The 25,986-nt window shown below is 45.5% G+C and overlaps 1 protein-coding gene across 2 annotated transcripts; it reads right to left on the bottom strand.

Moving 5' to 3' along the window:
* Positions 1 to 8,966: 8,966 nt before the first annotated feature.
* Positions 8,967 to 25,883, bottom strand: ZNF200 (zinc finger protein 200). 2 transcript variants are annotated; one of them, XM_084882424.1, is made up of 5 exons: positions 25,749 to 25,883; positions 24,642 to 25,053; positions 23,686 to 23,777; positions 23,052 to 23,175; positions 8,967 to 13,165 (listed from the first exon to the last, which is right to left on the bottom strand). In XM_084882424.1, exons 2-5 carry the CDS (start codon positions 24,886 to 24,888, stop codon positions 12,441 to 12,443), a joined length of 1,188 nt encoding a protein of 395 aa, XP_084738550.1. In that variant the 5' UTR covers positions 24,889 to 25,053; positions 25,749 to 25,883; the 3' UTR covers positions 8,967 to 12,440. The 2 variants fall into 2 exon arrangements, with proteins under 2 accessions (XP_084738550.1, XP_084738549.1); XM_084882423.1 differs by having other exon boundaries at positions 24,642 to 24,955; positions 25,749 to 25,882.
* Positions 25,884 to 25,986: the final 103 nt, after the last annotated feature.

The following is a 25,986-nucleotide window of genomic DNA, read 5'->3' as shown; positions in this document are numbered from 1 at the left end:
TGCGAGCACACTTTGCTTTGGGTGTGAAAGGTTCCAAATCCAAACTCTGGGGGAGCCACGTTCCCAAACTCCCTTTTCCGCGGGGGCGCGGGGGGCGCCGCGGGGAAGGCCGGGGCCGGGGCGGGGGCTCAGGGCGGGGCCGCCGAGGGGGGGGTCCCCCGGGCTCCGAGGCTGCGCTCCGGCCGCGGGGTGCCTGCTCTTCCCGCCGGAGAACCGCAGCGTCTTATTCTGCGGATGCGAGGAGACCCACAGATCCGCCCGAAAAGAGGCTTGTCTCCCGGTGCCCAAACCTGGGAGCCCGCCGGGGCCGCAGGGCGCTCCCGGGCCGGGCCGGAGGCGAGGGCCGCGGGGTCCGGGCAGAGGAGAAGCCGGTGTGGACGGTGTGTGTGTGTGGGTGTGGGTGTGTGTGTGTGTGTACTCATCTCAGCCGCCTCCGGCTCAGCGCTGTCCCGTGTGGCCTGAGCCCTGGCCGTGGGTGATCTGGAAGGTGGACGGCGGCTCTGAGTGCGGCCAGACACCAGCGCTGACCTGGGGCTGCGGACTCTGCCTGGTGGGTTTGCGTCTGAAATGCTGCTCGTGGGGGTGGGGGTGGGGGTGGGGGTTGCTATCTCCACAAATTGGCTCACTCCCGGAGGGGCAGCCAAAGCTTCGGAACACAGAAAACAAGACACTGCTCCTACAGGAGGGACTGAAGCTTCTGCGGAAACTTCTCGGGGCTCCAAGCTGGGAAGTTTCCTGATCCCAACCACAGAGGCAGGCCTGGCCCAGCCCCTTCCCTGCAAGCCGCCTCAGGGCCAGAGCCCCGGGGAACCTGCAGACTGGCAGGCAGGCCCCGGGCCTGTCTCTGATCTAAACCTCCGTGGGTTTCTCTCCTTGTGCCTCGCCTCCGGTGGTGATCTGGGCGTCTCCGTCAAGTCTTATTCTGACTCGAGTTCCTGATCAAGGGGTCGCCTGTGCAGAAACCAGAGCCCACTGGGATGCCCAGGGAGGCCCCCCTCCTGCCCCAAGGCCCGTGGCATCAAGGGAGACACCAGGCTCCCTGGCCAGGCCTTTCTTCTCTGGAGATCAGTCTTGTAAGACTCCTGGTCCTTTAAGGGTGAACAACTGTGGCCTCCACGAGCTGGACAGTTCCTCTCCAGAGTCCTCTTCTGTGCTGCCCTTCCCCCGCCCCCCCCCCCCTTCTGCCTCAGGGTCTGCTCCCCTGACACCCGCCTCAGACCAGGGCCTGGCTCGCGCTGGGCTCAGCTGTCATTTGTCCGCTGAGTGGGGAGTGGACAGTCTAGGACAGAAGTGCGTACTGCAGAGGACGGTCCCTGCTCAGGAGGTCTTATTCCTGCCTCGGCTTCGGCTTCACAGAGGAGCCCTTAGTTTGTCATCCCTGGTTATTCTGGGTGTAAATGGAGGCCCCATCAATTACGGTTTTTATTTAGGTTACTGTATTTTCCAGTACTAAGTTTTCCGTTTTGTTATTCTTTATATCTTATATTTCTTTGAGACTTTCTGTTAGTTGGAATTCTCAATCAAGCTGTGATTGCTCGTTGGAGTATGTTTAGGGTGGCTCCTTTATCACCTTTACAGCCCTGTCAGGTGGTTCCAACATCTGAATCGGTGTCTCTCAATTGTCCTTCCTCCTTCAAGTTGACATTTTTCCTGGTTCTTAATATGACCGGCGATTCTCATTGCATCTTGGACATATTCGGTATTATGTTATGAAATTCCATCTTGTTTGTCTCTGGTTTACCAGCCTCCTCTGGCAAAGCGCCCTCTGGTGGATGAAGAGGGCACCGCACCGCTGTTGCGGAGGTAGCTCACCCCGGGCGGGGCAGGAAAAGGGTTGAAGATCCCACTGGGCCTCCCCTGACACCTTCTGGGTGGGGAGAGGGTGGTCGCCTCTACTCCACCATGACAGAGAGAAGGCTGGGGCAGCCTCTATTCCACCACTAACGGCCGGAGTAACGCAGGGCAGGCCGGGGCTGCTGCTAGGGCACTGGGCCGCAGGCGGAAGTGGCCCTGCGGTTTCTGCTCAGATCCCAGGAGGGGGAAGGGGAGGTGAGGAGAAACCTGGACCAAAGTGGAGAAGTCTATTTTGAGAAGTGGATGCTCAGGTCATTATTAATGAAAAGTAGTACAAGGCCACTGGCCAGACCCTGGCTCACTCTGAACACAGTTGGGGGGCTTGGAGGACCAGGGCCTTGGCATTATTGGCCCAGGAGGGTTGGCTGGGTGCCCCCAGGGGTGCAGGAGCTTCAGGGGGCGAGGTGTCCCAGGCTGGCACTGAGGAAAGGGGTAGGAAGGGGCGAGGGGGAGGGATCAAGCCTGAGACCTCCAGCACCTGAGGCTTGAATCACACACCTAAACTTGTCCTGCACCTGCCCATTTCCCGCCCACCGCGGCCTTGGCCTTTCCCAAACGGCCCTGCAGGAGGTGGGGTATGTTCAGCCCACAGCCTGGAAGTAGGACAGTTCAGTCAGTATCTCTGGACCTGGCTGGGGGGGAGGGGAGGGGAGTGCATCTGGGACATTGCCCCATCTGAGGGCGGGGGAGGAAGTAGACAGAATCAGGGACACCTACAAAAGACAGTTCGGGTCGCTGGAATAGGGGGGTGACTTTTGCTTCGGATGCAAGTGGTCCTATGTTCAAGTTCTATATGAGCTCAGGAATTCGGGTATTTTTCTTCCCAAGATGGTCAGGTTGCTAAAACCCCAAAGGGCCAGGGTCCACTCGGGGCTGGCCTATGCCTGTGCTCTCTTCTTCCTTTAAAAAATAAATAAATCGTTTTTAATTGAGTTCAAAGAGGGAGGGAGAAGGAACAGAGAGAGAGAAACACCGATAATGAGAGAGAACCATTGACTGGCTGCTTCCTGCAGGTTCCCCACTGGGGATTGAGCCCCAAACCAGCAACGACGGAGCCACGCAGGCCTGGCTCACTTCATGGGAGTCCTGGAAGGTGCATCTTTCAGAGGGAAGGAAACCGCCCTGGGCCGGACCCATAATCCCTGGTAAGGAGGCCAGTGCCTCCTCCGTCAGGCCCCTGGGCGCTGCCCCACGCGAGCTTCCTTTCTTGGCCCCTCTCCCGTTCCACACTGGCGGCGCCCAGAGCTGGTGGGTACCTCCAGGTGTCCCATGGGCCCCGCGCTCCCTGCACAGTCCAGCCTTTTGCTGGGCTGGTTCCTCTGCTGAGGGCCCAGCGCAGACCGGAGAACCAGCGCCCGCCCCACTCCAGCCCCGCTGTACCTCGTCCCAGGACGATGCCCTCGGGCTGGGACCCAGGACCCTACAGGAGAGACAGTCCGCAGCACTCCTCAAATTCCCGGCGCCTGGGCTGCGCCCTCAGCGACCACAGGCCTCAAAGCCTTTCAACGGAGCCCGCAGCGCACAGGCCTGTGGGAGTCGGAGGGGAAGCGGCCGGTCCCACGGCCCGGGCAGCTCTGGCGCATCAGCCCGGTCCGGCTGCTGTCGGGGCTGAAGCCCCACCTCCGCTCTCGTTTCCTCTGGTGGCAGCGCTGGAACTTCAGCAACCAAGTCAGCTGAGGCCTCTGAACAAAGGCCAGGGAGCCTGGCCGGCTCATCCCAGTGTGCATGTGAGACTCTCCCCATGCGGGAGTCCCTCCGTGGGCTTTCCAGGCTCTGCAACAACTAACTGGTTAGCGATCTTCACAAGAAAGGCTTCCGGCTCCTCCTCAGCACCACACTTGGGGGTGATGCCTTCCCTGTGCTTGGAGGGTTAATTGGGGGGGAGGTGGTCTGAATATGGAAGGCAGAGTGGGGCCTGACATGCAGGGTTGTGCAGTGAGAGGTGGGGAGTGCTGAGCTGAGGCTCTTTTTGTTTGTTTATATATATATATAAACAAATGAGGTCTTGTTCCCATATATATATGAGAGTTCTAATATATATATATATTATTGATTTTTCACAGAGAGGAAGGGAGAGAGATAGAGAGCCAGAAACGTCGATGAGAGAGAAACATTGACCAGCTGCCTCTTGCACACCCCCTACTGGGGATGTGCCCGCAATCAAGGTACATACCCTTGACCGGAATCGAACCCGGGACCTTTCAGTCCGCAGACCAACGCTCTACCGCTGAGCCAAACCAGCTTCGGCTGAGCTGAGGCTCTTATCTTGGGGACCTGGCCAGCACCCCACCTTTGACCACCTCTCATGGCCCCGAGCCTGTGGGTTAACTGTGGGCTCCCCGCTTGAGCAAATCTGACATCTGATTACAGGGCCTAGAGCAAACGGGAACCCATCACATAAGGACCCAGAGGACACTCCTGGCCTTTTCCAGACAAGCTGTCGTTAGACTCACAGGAGCCAGCCACCCTCCCCCTCCCCCACAGGAGGAAGCCGGGAGCCCCAGTGTCAGCAAGGACAATAACAGGAATAAGGCACAGACGTGTTTGACATGACCCCGATTTCTGGGGCCTTCTGCCCTCCCTCCCCAAAGGCAGGCAGTCTCACCTCCCCCGCTCCAGCACGGCAGTGCTCCTTCCGGCCTGCAGGAGACCCCCGAGGTCCCCGGACAGGTTGGTGCTCGCTGTGTCCCCAGCCCACGGCCTGACTCAGCCGGTGACTTACAGAGGCAGGATGGCCACAGCCCCCACAGAACCAGGGGGTGAAACCATTTTCCTCCATGAAAGGGAGAGAGAGGTAAAGAAACTGACCTTGTGTTCACCTGGGCTCCTCTACGGGCTTTGGGAGTGAGAGGCCCGGGATTCAAACCCCTGACAAGCCCTTCCCGTGCGCACCGGACATTCTTGTAGTGTGTGTGCAATGCTGGACCCTTTATTTTATGATGGAGAAAAAAGAGGTTGAGAGTGGAGATGGTGGAGAGAGGAGGTTCCTGGTGCCTGAGGCCCTGCCCCCCAGTTTTCAGATCCCACTTTAGAACACTGTAGACACACAGAGCTAACTCCTGTCCCAGAGCCATGTAGCCAAACTTTCTTGCACAGATTCCATCCCTGAACCCCAGTCTATGGAGAACTCTGTGTTTCCCGGAGAAGTCTTGCACTGGGAAATTTTCATAGCCAATTGGCTCTTTTTTACAATCTCAGGGGAAAGAAGTCTGTGCCCCTGACTAGTCAGGTATCACATGGTGTGTGTGTGATTTCAGAGAGGGAGAGAAACATCAATGATGAGAGAAAATCATTGATTGGCTGCCTCCCGAACTCCCCCTACTAGGCATGGAGCCCACAACCAGGCATGTGCCCTGACTAGAATCCACCAGTGACCTGGTTCGTAGGGCCAAGCTCAACCACTGAGCCACAGCGGCTGGGAAGGTATCACATGTTTTTTTAAAATCTTTATTGTTGAAAGTATCATATATGCCCCCCTTCCCCACCATTAGCCTCTTCAAACCCACTCCTACCCTAGCCCCCGCCCCAGGCACTCGGATTGAAGACTGCTGGTCTAGGGGGTCTGCTTTGCTCTTCGGGTGCCAGTGGCCCGGGTTGAAATCCAGAACGAGCCCCCCTTCCCCTACCTCTGTCCTCAGCGGAATACAGAGGAGACCTGCTGGGCCAAGTGTGGAGAGCGGCTACGGTGTTTGGACAGGTGCCAGCCTCGGACTAAGGAGGGGGACAGTCCACGTGCAGGTCCCAGCTCGGAGGGCAGAGCCCCCCCAGCACCGTTAGAGCCAACAGCTGTGGTTGTCAGATTGACCTATGGTCCCACTTGCCTGAGTGAAGTGGGCTTGAGTTCAGGTGCATGTAAGTGAGTAGATTGGAAACCCAAGAGAACATTGTAACCACGCCCTTCCTTTGCCTGGTGGCATCCGGCTATAAAGAGAAGGCTTGCAGGCCGTGGCGCGGTTGCTGTCTCTCCATCAGAGAGGACAGCGTCCCACCCAGACCCAGCTTTCATTCTCTTGTCTGTCTTTTCTCCATCCTTCACCGCCCCCTCTTAGGCTCACCAAACCTGGATGAGCTGGCACAACCAGGGTGGGGGGCCTGGGAAGGCAGGGAGCACCCCTGGTGCTGGGGATCCCGCCTACCCACCCACCCACCGCGGTTCCCAGCGGAGACTCCGGAGATGCGGGCGGCTCCCGGGAGGAAGGGACTGCGTCCTTGGTTGCTATGGGAACCAGAACTCTTGTTGGAGTTGGAGCCCAGAGCCGCTCGGGTCCTGGGCGAGTCCCACCGACTCCGACTAAAGGTGCCGGTTAGCGGGGCTCAGCTCCGCCCGCTCCGCCCGAGCCCCGGGTCTGCCCAGCTGGGAGCGCGGGGGAATGAGCACCCCGGGTCGGAGGGCGCGTGGGGCTTTGCACCCCGAAAGCCGAAAGCCGGAGGGCTGGTGCTGACAGCCTCGGACCGCCATCCTCTCCCGGTGCCGGCATTGCGGGCCCGGAGGCCAGGCCTGTGCGCCGGATGCTTTGGTTCCTGGAGCAAAACGACTCAACGCCAGCCTCCGGGCGGGAGGCCCCGGTGGGAGCCGCGTGTTCTTGGTTCTGATCTTGTCTGGGGCGGAGCGGGGCGGGCGGAGCCGGGGAGGCCGGAGGAGGGGGGGCAGGGGGAGGAGCAGGGCGGCCGGCTGTTTCGCCCTCTGGGTGTCACATGGGGGTTGGCGTTTTCCAAATCGGGGTCCCAGTGACCAGGCTCCAGGGCGTCCCCGCGCCGTCGCCCCGCTCCTGCCCCAACCGACCGGGGACCCGCGCCGCAGGGAGGGCGCCCGGGGGAGCGGGGGGGGGGGCGCGGGGGCTGCGGGCCGAGGCTCCTGTGGCCCCAGCGCAGAGGGAGGCGGCGGCCTGTCCCCGGAGAGGACGGGAGATGAACTTTCCTAAGAGCAAACCCAGAGGGATTTCACAGGGACCAAACCCCTCCTCCCACTTTTTTGTGAAATTCCTCTTTCCTGCGTGCTAAGGCCCTGCCATTCCTCCTCCCCACGCCCTCAGTTTCCCTTAATGCCATCGCCTCCGCGGGAGTGGTCCTGGGGCTCGGCTCCTTCCCCTCTGTCAGTAGTCACTGACTAACATCGGTGGTCACTGCTTCAATGAACGCCCTGTTGGTTTATTTTCACACCAGCTTTAGTGGAAGTAAATCAATCAAAATCTACTTCTTGGCCTATCTCGGTCTCAACCGAAAGAATTGCCCTATTTGGCAGTTTCTCCAGTAATAGTAAGTGGACTTCCATCTTAACTATTTGATATTTCGTTTAAAGACTTTTTTTTTTTTTTTTTGCATTCATTTTGATTTTTATAAACCACTGCATTGAAATATTTGTTGAGTACTAACTTTTGGGGACCCCCTTTAAGATCCCCCCTCCTCCACTTTCTCCACGTGCGTCTCCCGCCCCGGGGAGGACCAGTCCGCTAAGCTACCAGGTAGGAAAGGAGGGACGGTCGCCGGACCGGTCGGAGGCTGCGGCTCAGGGCTCTCCTGCCCCGCCCCTCGCGCTCTTCCGTTAATTATCCAATAAAAGCGGACCGACCTCTCCTCCCCGCCTGCTCCAGCCCAATGACACTGGAGGTGGCGGGCACCAGCTCCGAGCCGGCTCCTTCTCTTGCCTCTCTCTTCCTACCCTCCCCCCCTCCCCCTTTCCCCTCTTCCCCCCTCTCCCCCCTCTCTTCCTTTCGTCCTCCCTCCCCTCCCCACGTGGGGGAGGTGCTGCTGGGCAGTAAGTGCCTGAGACTCTCTAACCTGAAATAGCATGAAGAGTGCCCGCCAAACCCGAACAACTGGCCGCATTCCACCAGCTCCCATCTCTGTCCCAGCTCTCTCCCCTTCCTGGTTAGCGGGGTGCTAGGATTTCCATCAGTAGTCTCTCTAGCCCTTTTCTGCTTCTCTCTGTGTTTGTTTTGTTTTTTTCTTTTCTTCCCCTACTTGTGTCTCCATCTATGAGCAGCCAGGAGAGATTTGTAAACATCTGGCTCTAAGTATCCAGACCAAGTCAGACTGAGAGTGACCTGCGACCCCTCAGTGTCAGTCCCTAGTTCGCCTCCAATCATGAGTCCTTCCTGGGCGGGAGGTGGTACAGTATAAATTGTGCAATTGGAGCCCACAGCCCTAAGGTTCTCATTCTCAGAAAAGTGACTCATTGTGAGCTGAGAATATATCCCAAAAGAAATCTACTCTAGGAGTCAGGAGTTTCTCAGTCATGGCATGCTGTGATCTCTCTGATACATTTCTCCTCGTAATTACAAACAGGTTATCCTACACACCAAATGCCTTAAAGGATTAAGCACAACTCTGTAATGCCATTGCCCCTCCCCCACCCCCAGCATCCCTCTCTGCAAACACATCACTAACTCTATACACAGTAAATGACCAGACATGAGAGAGAAAAAGAGGTTTACTCAGAACTACAGTAATCCCAGTTTCTGAACTAAGAAAATAAGAAAAAAAAACTTAATGGAATTTTAAAATCTATAAACGTAAGCCTAGATCCACAAGACGATGCAATGAGGTCTTGGAAATTTTCTCTGGGACCTGTCTCTACCTAGAGTGCTTTATCTCCAACTTCTGACTTAGGACTTGATAATACACTTCATCATCATTGTTGAGTCCCCAGGGACCAGAGTGTAGGTGGGACAGTTCTTTTTGCTTATCTCTAATGAGGTTCTCAGGGAATTTGGTCCAACGGACTTGGAAGCTACAATAAATACCCATCTCTAATTTCCCCAACATCCTTCCTGCTCAGAGGGCTACGGCCATGAACCTCTGCTCCTTATTTGCTCAGGAACTACCTATATTTCCAAGACTTTCCAAACCTTATAGTGAAGAGAAGCATCGGCCAGTTCCTCATAACAAGATCATAACAGTGGAGCTGTCAATATTTCTTTGCTAGTGAGTGAAGTTCTTTGAAGAACTTCCTTCCAGATCTAGGAATAATAAGAGTCCTGAATCCATCAGCTGAGCTTGAGATAAACTCAGGAATAATTGGCTGTTTTGTTTGTTTGTTTTATCTCTATGAGCTTCTGAAAGAGACATCGATAATGGTAGAGAAGGGCTCTGTATGTGCCTGTGTGTTATTTTTATGTTATATTTGATATGATAGTTTTCTACTATATCTCATGTGGGCTTCTATTTCTGAATTTTGGCTAAACTCTTTAGGCTTAACCTATGGTCCCAAAAGTATTGGGCAATTGCATTACCTGTCTGCCTCCTCATTCTAGAGCAATCAGGTATGTACTTTTAAGCATGATGAGTACCTATCCACTCAATTCTATTCACACAACCATAGATAACTATGCTAAAAATCAACAGCAGAAGAAATACAAAAGAGGCCATCCCAGCGTTAAGAGATATTCCTACTAGTGAAATAAACCAAATGTTCTTTCTTGCAGCTGAAGAATTTCACACCAAAAGCTGAACTGTATGTAGACTAACATCAAACATTTATTATAACTGTTGGATTCGATTTGCTAATATTTTAAAGATTTTGGCATATATGTCCATGAGAGATAATAGACTTCCTTTTTTGTAATGGCTTTGGTATTAGGATAATGCTGGTCTCATAGAATGAGTTAGAAAGTATTCCTTTTGTTTCTATTTTTGGTAAAGATTGTAAAGAACTGGCATAATCTCTTCCTACATGTTTTTTTTTTTTTTTTTTTTTTTTTAGAATTCAGCAGTAAAAGCATCTGGGCCCAGTACTTTGTTTTAGAAGGTTATTAATTATTCACAGTTAAATATAGGCCTATTCAGATTATTTTTCCTTGAATTTTGGTAGATTGCTTTTCAAGGAATTGGTCCATTTAATCTCAGTTATCAAATTTATGGGCATAGAGTTGTTCATAATATTCTTCTATTATCCTTTTAATGTCCATAGGACTTATAGTGATGGCTCCTTTTTCATTTCATTTTCCTAGCAGTAATTTGTGCCTTCTCTCTTTTGTTGGAAGTCTGGCTAGGGGTTTATCATTTGTATTGATCTTTTCAAAGAACCAGCTTTTGATTTTGGTTTTATTGATTGCTTTAAATTTCATTGTTTTCTACTTTTTGTTATTAATCCTCACCTGAGGATATTTTCCCACCGATTTTTAGAGAGAGTGAAAGGGAGAGGGAGAGACAGAGAGATGAGCACTTTACTCATCTAAGAGCTTTCTGGTGCTATCTGCATTTGGGGGCATTCTGGTGCTGTGCTCCTGGGCAAGGGTGAAGGCCCGGGAAATTGGGCCAGTCCAGGCACTGCCGTCTGGGAAGAGTAGGCACTGGCTGGCCCTCACCACACTGGGGCTCTGGAGACAGAGGAACCTCCAGGTGTGGGAGGTTGTTTAGATTGTGAGCATCACCCATCCACAGGCCTTGAGGACCAGATGGCCCACCTCTTCTCCTCACTGCCCTGCATGCAGTCTTTAAGTACACTCTAGGTGTGCGAGCCAGTCCTCTGGTGCCAATAGCTGGTGGACCCAGGCAATAATTCTGGAGGAATAGGAGAATAACATGGGCAGCCAGTTTTGTCACTGGTGTTAATGAGTACTATAGGCTTGAAATACAAATCAATGAAGGATAACTGTGCTGTGGCCCTTTAAGTGTTGGTTTTTATTTTTAATGAGGCCTGGCCTGTGATCAGGCTATCTTCCCCGGTTGCCTGCAGCCAGCCCCATCACCTTGCCACCACCCACCCCCATCAGGCGATCAGAACCTGCCACTGGGGTAAGGGACCGAGAGGTTGGCCTGCAGCTCCTTCATTGCCCGCTCCCTGGTGATCAGTGTGTGTCATAGCAACTGGTCTTACAGCCGTTCAGTCGATTTGTATTACCCTTCTATTATATAGGATGTTTTTATTGAATTCAGAGAGGGAGAAGCATCAATGATAAGAATCATTGATCGGCTGTCTCCTACATGCCCCCTACTGAGGACTGAACCTGAAATCCAGGGGAATAGAACCATGACCTCCCAGTTCATGGGTCAATGCTCAATCACTGAGCCACACCAGCTGGGCTGTTATTGTCTTTTAATTAGGACTCAGGATTGCACTGTATCATAAAATGTTCTGTACCAAAATAAAGCTTAAAACTATGTGTTTAAAAAAAATAACAAAAGAAGGAGCAATAGGCAGAAAGGATGAAACAAAACTATTACTTATAGATGGTATAATTTTTAACCACAAAATAGAACTGAGAAATTACTGAAAATTAAGAACATTCAGTGAAGTGGCTAGTTTCACAAATATATAATTAAAAATAACTTTCCTATATAAGAGCAATAACTAGAAAAATATAATAAAAAACTATTTACAATACAAAATGAGAAAAATGTAGTCAGAGTACTTTAAGTGAAAACACATGTTTCTGGTTGGGAAACAAAATTTGTAAACAGATTTTTCTAAGTAGTTTAGAAGAGGATTAACTTATTTCAATCAAAATACCAATGGAAAATTTTAGGGAAACCAAAAGGAGCAAAACTGAACAAGAATCCTTAAATTCACACATCACAGGATCAGTCCCATGAAGGCACCACAGGCCTTGCTTTGAGAAGGTAAGTCAGGAAAGTTTGATATCAGGCCAAAGAGAACAAATATCTATGACAGTGAAGACACAGGAATCCTGTCTCTTGAGGGACCATGTGACCTAATTTCTACAAATAAAACACTTTGCTTGTGAGGTAGTGACCACTCATTGCCAAAGTTCTGATAACTGCTTAGAGGGGAATTAAGCATATGGTGAGGTTATTGAGTCACCATGGACCCAAGCCAACGTGTTCCTCCTCCTTTCCAGGCTCTTGGGGTTTCCTTCTTAGTAAGTCTTCTTGGCTCAGCAGAGGAACAAGGTTCTGAAGAGGTTTTCCAGTAGAGGGTTTGGGTGGCTGGATCAGTGATCCAAACTTCTGTTTTTGGCAAGGGAAAGGCATCAAAGTGCAGTTTGAGCAATTGCTAGCTGAACAAGAGTAGTAAAAGTAGTAGACATTTTAAAATTACATTGTGAAAAACATTTTTATAAAAGCCCATTTCCCCCATAAATTGCAAACTGACAGATCACAAATAATAAGCCTTTTTGATATTCAATTGCTATGTTTTCCTATATTCTAAAGCTAACAATCTCTTTCAACACTCAAGCTTTGAGAGGGTGTTCTTAGAAGATTACACGAATATAAGCTGTTGGCTTAACAATCAGTAGTTTGGGTCTTTCAGAATACCAGTCCAGAAAAGGAACTTTGCATTATTTCTCTTTTCTCAAGTGTGTAAAAGTAGATATACTTTCAGTACACAAGAATTACTCTGTTCACTTTGCAGGTAAACAACTTCCACACTCATATTTGGATCTTTTCATAGGAAAGAGATCTGTGACTTGTACATTGTTGTATAAGCTCACAAAGGAAAGCGCCTAAGTCTCAAAAGCCTGGCTGCTATCTGAGGTATAGGGACATTTTCTTCCCTGTGAATTTTCTAAAAATTTGAGGTTTAACCAAGATAGGTATTTATTCAATTTGGGCTATTATGAGGGTTTCATAATATCTGTATCTTTCCAGACAGCATGGAAATTCAGGATTTCTTATGAAACATTTCATGTTGAGGCAGGACCATCAGACCTTTCCTGATCACACTTCTGCTTTCGGGTCTTACATGCTGAGTGGGTTTTCTCATGCCGTGTACAGTTTGACAGCCGACCAAATCTTCTCCCACATTTTTTGCAACCATATGGCCTCTCAGCCACATGACTCTGCAGATGAAGCACAAATTCTTTGTTCTCTGGGAAGGTTTTCCCACATTCTGGACATTTAAATACCTTCTTCCTTAGATGGATTCCTTCATGGCGACTACGGTGAGAATTTTGACGAAAATTTTTCCCACATTTTGAACATGAATAAGGTTTCTCTCCTGTATGGATTCGCTCATGTTTGTTAAGGTTTGTTTTATGATTGAAGCTTTTCCCACAGTGACTGCAGTCATAGGGTTTTTCTCCAGTATGAGTCCTCTGGTGGGAAATAAGGTAAGAACTTTCATTAAACTGTCTCCCACACAGTGGACAAGTGTACCATCTTCTTGATCTCCGATTTTGGTTAAGCGCAATAATATTGACATCCACAAATTTTGAGAGGTCCTCTAGTGGAGTATCATTTTCAATGGTAATTAAAAGATTTCTCACTTTCCTTTCATTTGGAATGGATGTATTTATTATTTTTTCTTTATGGCAATCTGGAGATTGCTCAGAGACCACAGAACAATCCATTTCATCACAATCTGAAGAATCTTCTCTATAATCTTCACCCTCAGGATTACTGCCATTGGCTGTTAAAACAAAAGAAGAGAATTTAGTAACTTTTGAGGGACATGATACCAGGAGGGGAAAAAATAAGTTTGATTTCTCATGAAATAACATTAAAAATCACAAATCTGAGGACTGGTAGATAATTGCCACCAACATTCCTTTTATACTCTTATTAAGGGTCGGATACATGAGAAATAAATCTTTTCATATCCCACAATATAAGCACACAGTACTCTTTTTATGTGAAAGAAAAAATGAGACTATACTAAAAGACTTTATTTCACTCAATGAATTCATATTGAATTTATATGTGTAAAGCATTGAGCTAAGTACTAGGGGATGAAGAACATAAATATTGAAGGGTACCACTGGTAATCTTTAGGTCAATAAGTGAACGGTAAGATGACTTACTTCTAGGTTCTCACTACATTAACTGTTACAATATTATAGCATTAGATAATATTACAATGTCCATGTAGTAAAAAACCATAAACAATTAAAATACCCTAAAATAGAGAAGATGTAATACATTGACACAATAGATTATTACTTGGGAATCAAAGTGATTACTACAACTGATAAAACTATGGTAGATAAAACTATGGTAGAAGCCAACAGTGGCCTTTTGGGAAGAGGAAGAAAGTAGTAGTAGTAACTAGGTGGAGCACAATAGGAATTTCTGCAGTGGTAGGAAGTCAATTTTGGGTGGTAGTTAGACAAATGTGTATGTTTTGTGAAAATTTGAGTTATACACTTATTTGTAAACTTTTCTGAATTTTTATTATAGTTCAAAACAACAACAAAAACCCTGTAAGATAAGATTATAATGACTAGGTAGCGAAGTGAAAAACTCTATGCTGAAAATAGATTGAGTGACAAGGGACCTCTAAATTCTGGCCAACTTACTGAGAATAAATTAAAAAGGTTAAATTAAATGCTTAGGCCTCAGCAGTTGAGCATCAACATATGAACCTGGAGGTCAAGGTTCGATTCTCTGTCAGGGCATCGAACATGCCCGGGTTTCGGGCTCAATCCCCAGTGTGGGGCATGCAGGAGGAAACTGATCAATTATTCTCTTATCGATGTTTCTAGCTCACTCTCCCTCTTCTTTCATCTCTGAAATCAATTTTTAAATCAACTACTTAAGATATGTGGCTGAGCTGAAACCGGTTTGGCTCAGTGGATGGAGCATCGGCCTGCGGACTGAAGGGTCCCAGGTTCGATTCCGGCCAAGGGCATGTACCTTGGTTACGGGCACATCCCCATTAAGGGGTGTGCAAGAGGCAGCTGATCGATCATTCTCTCTCATTGATGTTTCTGACTCTCTATCCCTCTCTCTTCCTCTCTATAAAAAAAATCAATAAAATATATTTAAAAAAAAAAAAAAAAGATATGTGGCTGACCCAAAAGCTGGAATGTGAATTTCTACTGGATTTAGTAGTTTCACACACTAATGGATTTATTCTATTTTAATTATTCCCTTTATTTCCTTAGGATAATGAAAATGCTGGGTAAAGCCTATGCCAATTTTCATCACAGGTCTTTTTAAAAATATATATATTTTATTGATTCCCTCCCTTTCCAATATTTCTTATCATTTTCTATATTTTTACTGATTTTAGAGAGGAAGGGAGACAGAGAAATAGAAACATCAATGATGAAAAAGACTCATAGATTGGCTGCCTCTTGCAGCCTCTTGGAGATCGAGCCTGCAACCTGGGCATGTACCCTGACTGGGAATCAAACCCAGGGCCTCTTGGTCCATGGGACAATGCTCAATCCACTAAGTCACCACAGCTGGGCAATATTTATTCTTTTTAACCCCTTTTTCTTGTTTTAGAAAACCTAGTTAATGATATAGTGAAAGCAGGTTTCTTTATTTTGTTCTGTTGTAAGGAATTACCATCAGTGTTTTATGAATGATTATACATATTTGGTTATATTAAAGGACTGTTTTGAGGACAATTTATAGACATTCATGGTTTTTCTTTAATGTACTAATTTTTTAAAAAAATATATTTTATTGATTTTGTACAGAGAGGAAGGGAGAGAGATGGAGAGTTAGAAACATCGATGAGAGAGAGTCACCGATCAGCTGCCTCCTGCACACCCCCTATTGGGATGTGCCCGCAACCAAGGTACATGCCCTTGACTGGAATCGAACCTGGGACCTTTCAGTCCCCAAGCTGACGCTCTATCCATTGAGCCAAACCGGTTTCGGCTAATGTACTAATTTTTAAAATTAAAAAATTTAGTAGCTAATATATTTATATTGCTCAAAAATCAAAACATAAAACGGTATGCAATGAGAAGTCTTAATCCAATCCCTATCCCCATCCATTCTATTCATCTCTCCGAGTGGTACCAGTTTTTATTAGTTTCTTTTTAATCTTCCATTGTTTCTTTAGGCAATACATTTTCTTTCTCTCCCTCATTCATATATATATATATATTTTTTTTTACAGAGAGGAAGGGAGAGGGAGAGAGAGTTAGAAACATCAATGAGAGTGAAACATTGATTAGCTGCCTCCTGCACACCCCCTTTTGGGGATGTGCCTGCAACCAAGGTACGTGCCCTCGACCAGAATCGAACCTGGGACCCTTCAGTCAACAGGCTGGTGCTCTATCCACTGAGACAAACCAGTCAGAGCTCTCCCTCTTTCTTATATAAAAGATAGTATACTATATATTTCTGCTTGTTTTATTTCAATCACTATATTCCAGTATATAGAGATTATCACAATATGATGTGTGGACATATCATAATCAACTCTGCAGACACACCTGGATTGTTTTCAACCATTGTTTTTAGAAACACCACCACAATGAATAACTACGTACATCATTTTGAATATGTACTGTTGCTGTGACCTGTAGATCAGATTCCCAGAAGTGGTACTGCTGGATCCAAGAGTTAATGCATCTGTAACATGGATAATTACAGATTCCCATACATAGGATTGTACTATTCCGTATACCTACCAGCAATATAGCTGTCTCCCAACAACCTCACTACCAAAGTGTTGCTACAATACTGACTTATGTAAATCTGATTTTAACAAATGGTAACTCAGGCCCTACCTGACTTGGCTCGATGGACAGAGTGACGGCCTGCAAAATAAAGGATCCCGGGTTTGATTCCAATCAGGGGCACATGCCTGGCTTGCAGGCTTGATCCCAAATAGGGGGCATGCAGGAGGCAGGCAATCAATGATTCTCTCTCATCATTGATGTTTCTATCTCTCTCTCCCGCTCTCTTCCTCTCTGAAATCAATAAATATATATTTAAAAAATGGTAACTCAGTAGAGGTTTAATTTGTATTTCTAATTATGAGTAGGACTGGACATATTTTCTTGCATTTAAAGGTAATTTGTATTTCTATGTGAATCTGTTGGATTTTCTCTTCCCTACTTCTAGAAACTGTTTATAAGTTAGGAAGATTAAGCTTTTGTCCGAGTTATAAATATTTCCAATTTGTTGCCTTTTAAAACTTACATATATTTTTCACTTTTATGTATTTAATTTATTGATCTTTTCTTTTAAGACTTTCAAATCCATTTGAATTTGGTATCAGATTGTCTAATTGCAGGAGGTGGGAGAGATCCTATTGGTATTGTTAATGAGATTTGAATTCATAATCAACTTGGGGTGAACTGACCTTTATACATTAAATCTTCCTGCTCAAGAACATGGTGTTTCTTTTCATTCATTCAAATCTGCTTCTGTGTCCTTTACAAGTGTTTTAAGGGTTTCCTAATAATTTTTGCACATTTCTTAAGTTTATTTCTAGGTGTTTAATCTTTTTTTTGTTCCTATATCTTCTATTTGATTGTTTGCATATGAAAGCTAATGATTTCCATATACTGTAATATTTTACAATCCAATGCGATACCAAATGCTCTTATTTATAGTAAGTTTTCAGATATTTTCTACAGTTTTCTAGTTACACAGTTGTAACATATGTAAACAGATGTACTTTTATCTTTCTCTCAAAATTGTTATACACTTAACTTCTTTCTCATTTAACTGCACTGGCCAAATACCCAAAATATAATATTAAATACAGAAGTAGTGACAGTGGGCTTCATTGTTGTATTCCTAATTTTAGTGGGAATGCCCCCAGTATTTCCTGTTAAGGTGATGCTGGCTGAAAAGATAAGTACCTTATTAAGGATGTGTTCACTAAGTACTATTTTGTTAAGTATTCTTATGAAGCAGGGGTATTTAGTTAAATACCTTTTCAGTAACTATGAAAATGATCTTGCATTTTTTCCTTCATTATAAGATGGAATATATTAACAGTCTTTCTAGTATTAAACCAGTTTTGCATACCTGGAATAAATTTTATTTGGTCACAGCAATTTTTTTTAAATTTATCATTATTTTTCAGTCCTCACCTGAGGATATTTTTTTACACTGATTTTTCAGACACACTGGAAGGGAGGAGAAAGGGAGAGAAAGAGAGACACACATCGAATGGTTGCCTCCCACACTCGTCCAGACTGGGGATCAAACCCAAAACCCAGGTACCTGCCCTCGACCGGGAATCAAACACGTGACCCTTTAGTCCGTGGGCTGATGCTCTAACCACTGAGCAACTGGCTAGGGCTGGTCACAGCAGTTTTATCAGGTTGTGGTATCTTTGTTACACTAATTTCATAAAAATAATTTGAACATTTTTTTTTCTGTACTCTGGAATTTTTCATAGCATTTGAATTGTCTAGTTTTTAAGAACTCACAAGAGAGAGATGCAAATCAAAACAACAATGCGGTACCATCTCACACCTGTCAGAATGGCCAACATCATCAAATCAACAAACGACAAGTGTTGGCGAGGTTGTGGAGAAAAAGGAACCCTCGTGCACTGCTGGTGGGAATGCAGACTGGTGCAACCACTGTGGAGAACAGTGTGGAGTTTCCTCAAAAAACTGAAAATGGAACTCCCATTTGACCCAGTAATCTACTCCTAAAAATATATCCCAAGAAACTAGAAACACCAATCAGAAAGGATATATGCAGCCCTATGTTCATAGCAGCACAATCTACAATAGCCAGAATTTGGAAACAGCCTAGGTGCCCGTCAGCAGATGATTGGATCCAAAAACTATGGTACATCTCCACATGTGTCAAACACAAGGCCCGCGGGCCAAATCCAGCCCGCCAGGCCTTGCAATGTGGCCCGCACCGCGCTGTCATCACTGCACTCCGCTGTCAGTTTATGACATTGTCAGTTTATGACTGTTCAGTAAACCATTCGGCCCGCGATTTAGGCTGGATTTTAGATTTTGGCCCCTTCTCTGATTGAGTTCGACACCCCTAATACACAATGGAATACTGTGCTGCCATAACAAAGAAGGAATTCTCATCATTTGCAGCAACCTGGATGGAATTGGAGAACATCATGCTGAGTGAAATAAGCCAGTCAATGAAAGAGAAACACCACATGACCTCACTCATTTATGGATAATAAAGAACATTATAAACTGATGAACCAAACGATAGATATAGAGACAGTAAAGCAACAAGCAGACTGTCAAATTAGAGCGGGGAGGGGAGGGAGATCTGGGGGAGATAAGAGATCAACCGAAGGACTTGTATACATGCATATAAGTACAACCAATGGACACAAAACTCTGGGGAGGGTGGGTATGTATGGGGGGGGGGCAATGTTAAAATATGTACACAGTTAATAATTTAATTAAAAAAAAAGAACTCAAGAATTTTCTGTGAAACTGAAGCTGGTCCTTTTTCTCTGATGGGGGCTAGTTTCTATAATTTTCAATTTGCTCATATAAATTAGTTTATATATTTTTTAAAAATCTTTCTTATTCTTGTTTTTTTAACTTACTGATTTCTAATTTAGTATTTATGAATACTTTGTTTTCCTAACTCTGAGTCATAGGCTTAATTACTTTATTTTTCTACATGTTTTTAGAGCCATAATCTTTGAGTACCACTTTAGGCTATACCATAAATTGTGACACACAGTTTTCTAAAAATTATATAACTTTAACTTGTATTTCCCCTTTGACTCAGGTAATTTATTAATTTTTAAAATTTCCAGGTGGAACTTTCCCCCCATTTCATTATTAATTTCTAGTTGTACTGGGTAGATCCTATTGTTATTTCTACTCTGGAATCCACTAAGGTTTTCTTTGCTTCAGGGAGGAGAGTCAGTGTGTATGTATCTTGGAAAGATATGTTCTTTTTTTAAAAATATATTTTATATTTTATTGATTTTTCACAGAGAGGAAGGGAAAGGGATAGCTAGCTAGAAACATCGATGAGAGAGAATCATCGACCAGCTGCCTCATGTACACCCCCTACTGGGGATGTGCCCGCAACCAATGTACATGCCCTTGACCGGAATCGAACCTTGGACCTTTCAGTCCGCGGATGCTCTATCCACTGAGTCAAACCAGTTTTGGCAAGATATGTTCTCTTACCACAGTATAAGTAGATATAGCTATAGGAACTATCTCACTGAGAATTTAAGTTTCTACATTTCTAACTGTTTTCATGTTCACTTGGATAGAGACACACATTCTATTCCCCTCTATTGACAACTCTTCTTTGATTGCTGGCTCCCCCAGGTTCATTCCCTTGCACTTCTCCCTTTGCAAACTGGCCAGATGTTACTGTTTCCAGCTGTATGCTGATGTTTCCCAAATACCCACGTCTACATCTGACTCCCAACCCCCAATGTCCCAGTGCCCAGAGGATAATCTCATTTTAGTTCTTCTATGGAAAGAAAAGTCATCTTCTTCCAAACTCTGCTCTTGGGTCTAAATCCTGTCTCTATCTTGTCACATCTCTTTATATATAGTTATAATGGTTTCACACTGCTTATCTCTTTATGTGAATGATTTACCTTACAGAACAAATTGGAAAGTCCTAGAAGGCAGGACTGGAATAATATGTGTGTGTGTGTATATATATATATATATATATATATATATATATATATATATATATATATATATATATATGTTTTTTTAAAAATATATTTTATTGATTTTACACAGAGAGGAATTGAGAGGGACAGAGAGTTAGAAACGTCAATGAGAGAGAAACATCGACCAGCTGCCTCCTGCACAACCCCCCAAACCGGTCTCGGCAAGTAATATGTATATTTTTAATCAACTCCAGAACCCAACCCTGCCTGAGGAAAGAAACAAGGGGCACTTACTAAATATTGATGAGCGGCTTAAGAATTTTTTTTTTTTTTTAAGGGAGAGAGGGAGAGACAGAGAGGAGAGAAACATTGATGTGAGAGAGAGACATCGATTGGCTCCCTCCCGCATGTGCCCTGACAGGGTCTGGAATTGAACCTGTAACTCAGGTCCGTGACCTTGAATGGGACTCAAACCCAAGACCCTTCATTGCGTGGCTGATACTTTAACCACTGAACAACATTAGCCAGGGTGACTTAAGTGTTTTATTTTTTTATTATATTTAAAAAATATATATTTTATTGATTTTTTTACAGAGAGGAAAGGAGATAGAAAGCTTGAAACATCGATGAGAGAGAAACATCGACCAGCTGCCTCCTACATAACCCCTCCTGGGGATGTGCCCGCAACCAATGTACAATATATGCTCTTGACTGGAATCGAACTTGGGACCTTTTAGTCTGCAGACCGACACTCTTTCCACTGATACCAGTTTCGGCGACTTAAGTGTTTTAAAAAATCATATGTATATCTTTGCTATTTATTGTTGACTCTAAGCTTAAATAATCAATTTTAGGGTATGGGCAAGGGAGGGGAGAGTGAGCATTGGGTCTCTAGACCTGAAGGTGCATGGCCAAAGTATTCCTGGTGTTGGCAACATAACCACCAGCCTATCATCCAAAATAAATGCTAGCTTTGCCCAAGAGTCAGGAAAAAACTCATATAACAAATCTTATCTGTCTATACTTCTTCCTAAAATAAAGAAAACAGAATAATCTGTGGGAAATTAACCTGGCCCACTACCCTGACCATATGTGTAAGAAAATACAGAGTTTAATAGTCATGGATTTTTGTCATCTTAGGCAACTCACAACACCTACTCTCTGCTCAACTTCAGCCTCAGAACAAACAGCCAGGAAATCAAGTAAAAGTATTAGGCACTCAGCTAAATGATTTTTGAAGGCCCCTGACTCTATGACAGAGGTGGGGGACCTTTTATCTGATGAGGGCCATTTGGATATTTTACAACATCTTTTGCTTAATATAATTCACTTAATATAAATTTTTATTTTTTATTTTTTTGAACTGACAATTATAGTAAATTTCAAAATCTGAGCAGCAATGTGAATGTGTTTCTTGAAAAAAAATAGAGAACAGGGACTTAATATAAATTTATGTTGCTATGAAAAAAAACTAGATTTATTGAATTTCGAGTCCTGCCTGTAGTTGCCTTGGCAGGGCCAAACCAAATGATTTATGGCTCTCGAGACTCACCCTTGCTCTCCAGAAACAGTGTTCTTGTAGAGAAAAGCTGAAGCATCTCTAAGGTTAAGCTGCGGCCAGATGAGTTAATATGTATCACTGAGGATACCTGCTAACCCTTACTGGAAAATGAGTACAGATGAAGAAGGGCCCTTCACCAACCATACAGAAAATTCACTGACAAAATTATGAGAGATTCAGCAAGGAGACAGTACAGCTCTGGGTCAAGAATGTAAGATCTGATGTTAGATTCCCAGGACCCCAATCTCTGCTCCACTACCTACTACTGTGTGACCTTTAACAAGTAGCTTTTCTCTGCTCCAGTTTCATCATCTGTAAAATGGTAATAACTCTATACTCCACAGTACAGTTGTGAGAATTACAAGAGATAATAAATGCATGCAAAGTACTTAGACTAATGCCTAGTACATAAGTGCTTTTAAGCAGATATTATTTCCACCAATAGTTGGTTATCTTTTCTTTTACACTAGGTTTCACAGCTATGGATCTTCAATGTGTCATGTGTCCAATGAAAACACAGATTTAAAATATACCTGTTGAATAGGAAAAAAAAAAAAAAAGATGGAAATCTATTGATATATAAATTTTTAAATTAAAAATAAATAAATAAATAAAAAAATAAAATAAAATATACCTGTTGGGCCGAAACTGGTTTTGTTCAGTGGGGTGTGTGCAGGAGGTAGCTGATCGATGTTTCTCTCTCATAGATGTTTCTAACTCTCTATCCCTCTCTCCTCCTCTCTATAAAAAAATCAATAAAATATATTTTTAAGAAAATAATAAAATATATCTATTGGGCCCTAGCAGATTTGACTCAGGGGATAGAGTATTAGCCTGGGACTATAGGGTCCCGGGTTAGATTCTGGTCAAGATCATGTAGTTGTGGGCTTTGATCTCCAGCCCTGGTTGGGGCCATGTAGGAGGCAACCAATTGATGTGTCTTTTTTCACACCAATGTTTTTCTATCTCTTCCTCTCCCTTCCACTCTCTCTAAAAACCAATGGAAAAATATCCTCAGGTGAGGATTAACAAAAATAAATATAAAAATATATATATATATATATATATATATATATATATATATATAATAAATATAACATAATGTAACATAATATAATATACCTGCTGGGAAATAGCACTGGATCCAAAAAATAGATACAGAATGTCTGCCTACATTTTCTATCTGCTTGAATGCTTGATATTAATACATCAGCTGTAATACTTGCTTACCAAGAGAAGGACCTTCTGCCTTGGCTGCCCCAAGATATAGGGAAAATGGCCACCCACAGTTGAAGCAGGCTCTGGCTCATGGGACAAGACAAAAATTAAACACATGTGTGAGCATGTGCTTAGTTGGTATGAATGGTGTCTCGAAAAAGTCTGAGATGAAGTAGAACATGATTTTCCCATAGCATTCAATCTGAATACACAAGGGACTTGGTTTCTTACCCATTAACAGCATCTCCCCAATATTGTCTTCTTCCTTCTCTGAGGAGGGCTCCTGCATAGGATCCAGGCTCACACATTCTTCTTGGGAGTGAAATACATTCAAGTCCTCAAAAACCACCAGATCCTGAAAGAGCAACAGGCCCCCCTTCCTCTTAGTAACAGAGGTTCCTTGAGAGCCCTGTTGATAAGAAATACTGAGACCCAATGACGAAGGAATGGTGAAAGGGGTTTATAAGTCCCATAGAGATGCAGCCAGTCAGGAAAGGAGCCAGAAGACAAGCAGAAGAAAATGATCTAAGGAGAAAGTGAAGAACAAGCCCGTTTTCCCAGCTGACTTCCATGAGTATGTTTTTATATAAAATTGGCTGAGCTGGGAGGGATAGCAAGAGCAGAGAAGGGCTGGGTTAGTGAGCCTCCACCCATGAACCAGGAAGTCACTGGTTAGATTCCAGATCAGGGCACATGTCCAAGCTGTGGGCTCATGATAACCCAGTAGGCGGAGTGCAGGGGGAAGCCGATCAATGTTTCTATCTCTCTATCCCTCTCCCTTTCTCTAAAATCAATAAAAACATATTTAAAATAAAGAGCAGAGAAGGTGATACACTCAAACAATGAATGGGAAAACCATACCCACCTTAGAATCAGCTTTCAAGCACAAAGATACTGGCTCCTGTTCCTGCTGGATTCCTTCTCTAGTCAGAAGCTTCACTTGGGGACCAGGTTGCACTGGGAAAAGAGGAAACTGCAGTTACTGGAAAAGTCAGTGAGTCTAATACGGACACACCCTAATGTCAGGCTATCTTCACTCCTTTGGCAGGCAACTCATGGTCTTTTCTGGTCCTGTGAGACCAGAGATCAAGCCATAAATCACAGCGTCTTGAAACTATTATATAGTGTCCCCTCAATGAAAAGAATGATTTCCCCTAAGTGCTTTTTAAAATTTCCACAACTACTAAAGAGGGGTTTGGGAGAAGGTAGTCTGAAGAATCCCAAAGCAAGCACAAAGTTTCCAAAACACCACATAATCTAAAATCAATTCTATCATTCATTCACATTCATTTATCTTAAAAAAGATATTGTTTGCCGAAACCAGTTTGGCTCAGTGGATAGAGCATTGGTCTGCGGACTGAAAGGTCCCAGGTTCGATTCCGGTCAAGGGCATGAATCTCGGTTATAGGCTCCTCCTCGGCACAGGCCCTGGTCAGGGCACATGCAGGAGGCAACCAATTGATGTGTTTCTCTCACATCCATGTTTCTCTCTGTCTTCCCCTTTAAAAATCAATGGAAAAATATCCTTGGGTAAGCGTAGGCTAGATATATATAGCCTACTCTCTTCTCCCAATGAAAAATTGACACTACAGAAAAGAGACACACTGCTTATCCTATGGCTGTACCCACACCCATCAAACCACTCAAGCTCCAGCTTGAGAAAAAGACTCCCTCTCCTCAACATGTTGACTTATTAAAATCAACTACTTTTTTTTTTTTCCAATATCCATCATGCTAACTGGGATTCCTAACTAGCAGGAAAGACTATCTCAGCCCCTGGGCACCATCCCCTTCTCTTCCAGTAAAGCAGAGTGTTCTTACCGCTGTTCTGAAAGTTTGAGCTCACATCTTTCATGATAACCAAGGTCTCTTTGGCATTCTGATTGGGCTGGGCTAGTCCGGGCTTGGGCAAGAAGGTGAGGAAGTGCTCCAGAACCAGCTGGTGGATGGTCTTGGGCCTGTTAGTAGCATCTTGAAGTAGGTCTTGGCCTAGCTTGGAGTTTGGAGGAACTCTCAGTATAAAGGACTGCTTTGGCTTCGGAGGCATCGGAAAGACTTTTGCAGCCATCGTGCCTTGAAATCACACCACGCTCCTTTGTGTAGAGCTTCAGAAGCCACCTCTTACTGAAGAAAATCTGCCAGAAAGTTGCAGACAAGAGGTATCATCGGTTACCCACAAGATCAGGCAGGGTATGTCTACACGTGTGGCTTGGGTAGTGAGACCACGTGAGATCTAAGTCAGAGAAGAAAGATAAGCGGGGATAGGGAATTCATCGATGAAATGGATTCTTTTAGCAAGGCCTGAAAGGAAGATCCTGAGAATGAAAGCTAGAAGAGGATGGCCAAACCGCAAGGACCAAATGGAAGGGAGCAAAGGCACCCGACATTAGACCGAGGGCTATTATCCTAAGAAATACAGAGTACAAATTCCATTGGGAAGAGTTGTTTAACTCATGTATGGTAGAGCAACGGGCTAGAAGAGGGGTCGCCAACCTAAGGAAACCTTTGGAGCAGCGGTCGCCAACCGCTGGGCTAGAAGACAGGAAATCTGGGGGCCATCTACCGAGTGTATCTGTATAGAAGTCTATCAGCTTTGGACTGAATCTGACCGGAGATCCCTCGGATACCTTTCGAGGGACAGCCGACGGCTCGAGAAGAAAACACAAAGCCGCACGAGGGGCCTCCTTTATGCCGAGAGAGCTCTACTGAAAGCGGCAGGTGACATATCGCAGGAGGACCACCAGTCCCAGCCCACACTAGAACCTCTCCCATTGGGCAAGGGCTCCCTTTAGCGCAAAGCCCGGCGGGGGCGTTGCCTGGGGCCAGCTCCGGGCTCCCCTCTCCAGCCAAGCTCCTCCAACAACGGACCGCGATCAGCTCCCCAGCCGTTGCCACAAGCCTGGTTCCCGCCCTCGCGGAGCACCTCACCTGTCGGAGGCTCTGCCACCCCTGGGCGCTCGCTGAGGGCAGCCCGGAGACCCAGGCTGGAGGAGAGACCGGGAAACTTAGGCGCGGGAAGCCGAGACCGCCCCTCGCCCTTGGGAGTGTCCTCAGAATCTGCCAGAGACGATTGGTCCGCCGATACGTCAGTTAGGAAAGACGACAGGACGCGGTGCCTTCTGGGAGCCCGGGCAACTCGGCATCTGTGACGTCACGCCCGGTGCCT

Source organism: Pipistrellus hanaki (assembly GCF_964339955.1).
Source record: "Pipistrellus hanaki genome assembly, chromosome: 4".
Classification (NCBI taxonomy): Eukaryota; Metazoa; Chordata; class Mammalia; order Chiroptera; family Vespertilionidae; genus Pipistrellus; species Pipistrellus hanaki.
The sequence above is the reverse complement of the archived record's forward strand: the minus strand, read 5'-3'. Positions and strand labels throughout refer to the sequence as shown.

Bases quoted from the DNA above. Each gene is read 5' to 3' on its own strand.
- ZNF200 (XM_084882424.1), bottom strand. From the start codon at position 24,888: ATGGCTGCAAAAGTCTTTCCGATGCCTCCGAAGCCAAAGCAGTCCTTT. The intron at 23,176-23,685 runs GTGGGTATGGTT...TTGCTCTTTCAG, and splicing joins GCTTGAAAGCTGATTCTAAG to GATCTGGTGGTTTTTGAGGA. The intron at 13,166-23,051 runs GTAAGAAACCAA...TTGTTTTAACAG, and splicing joins TGGGGAGATGCTGTTAATGG to CCAATGGCAGTAATCCTGAG.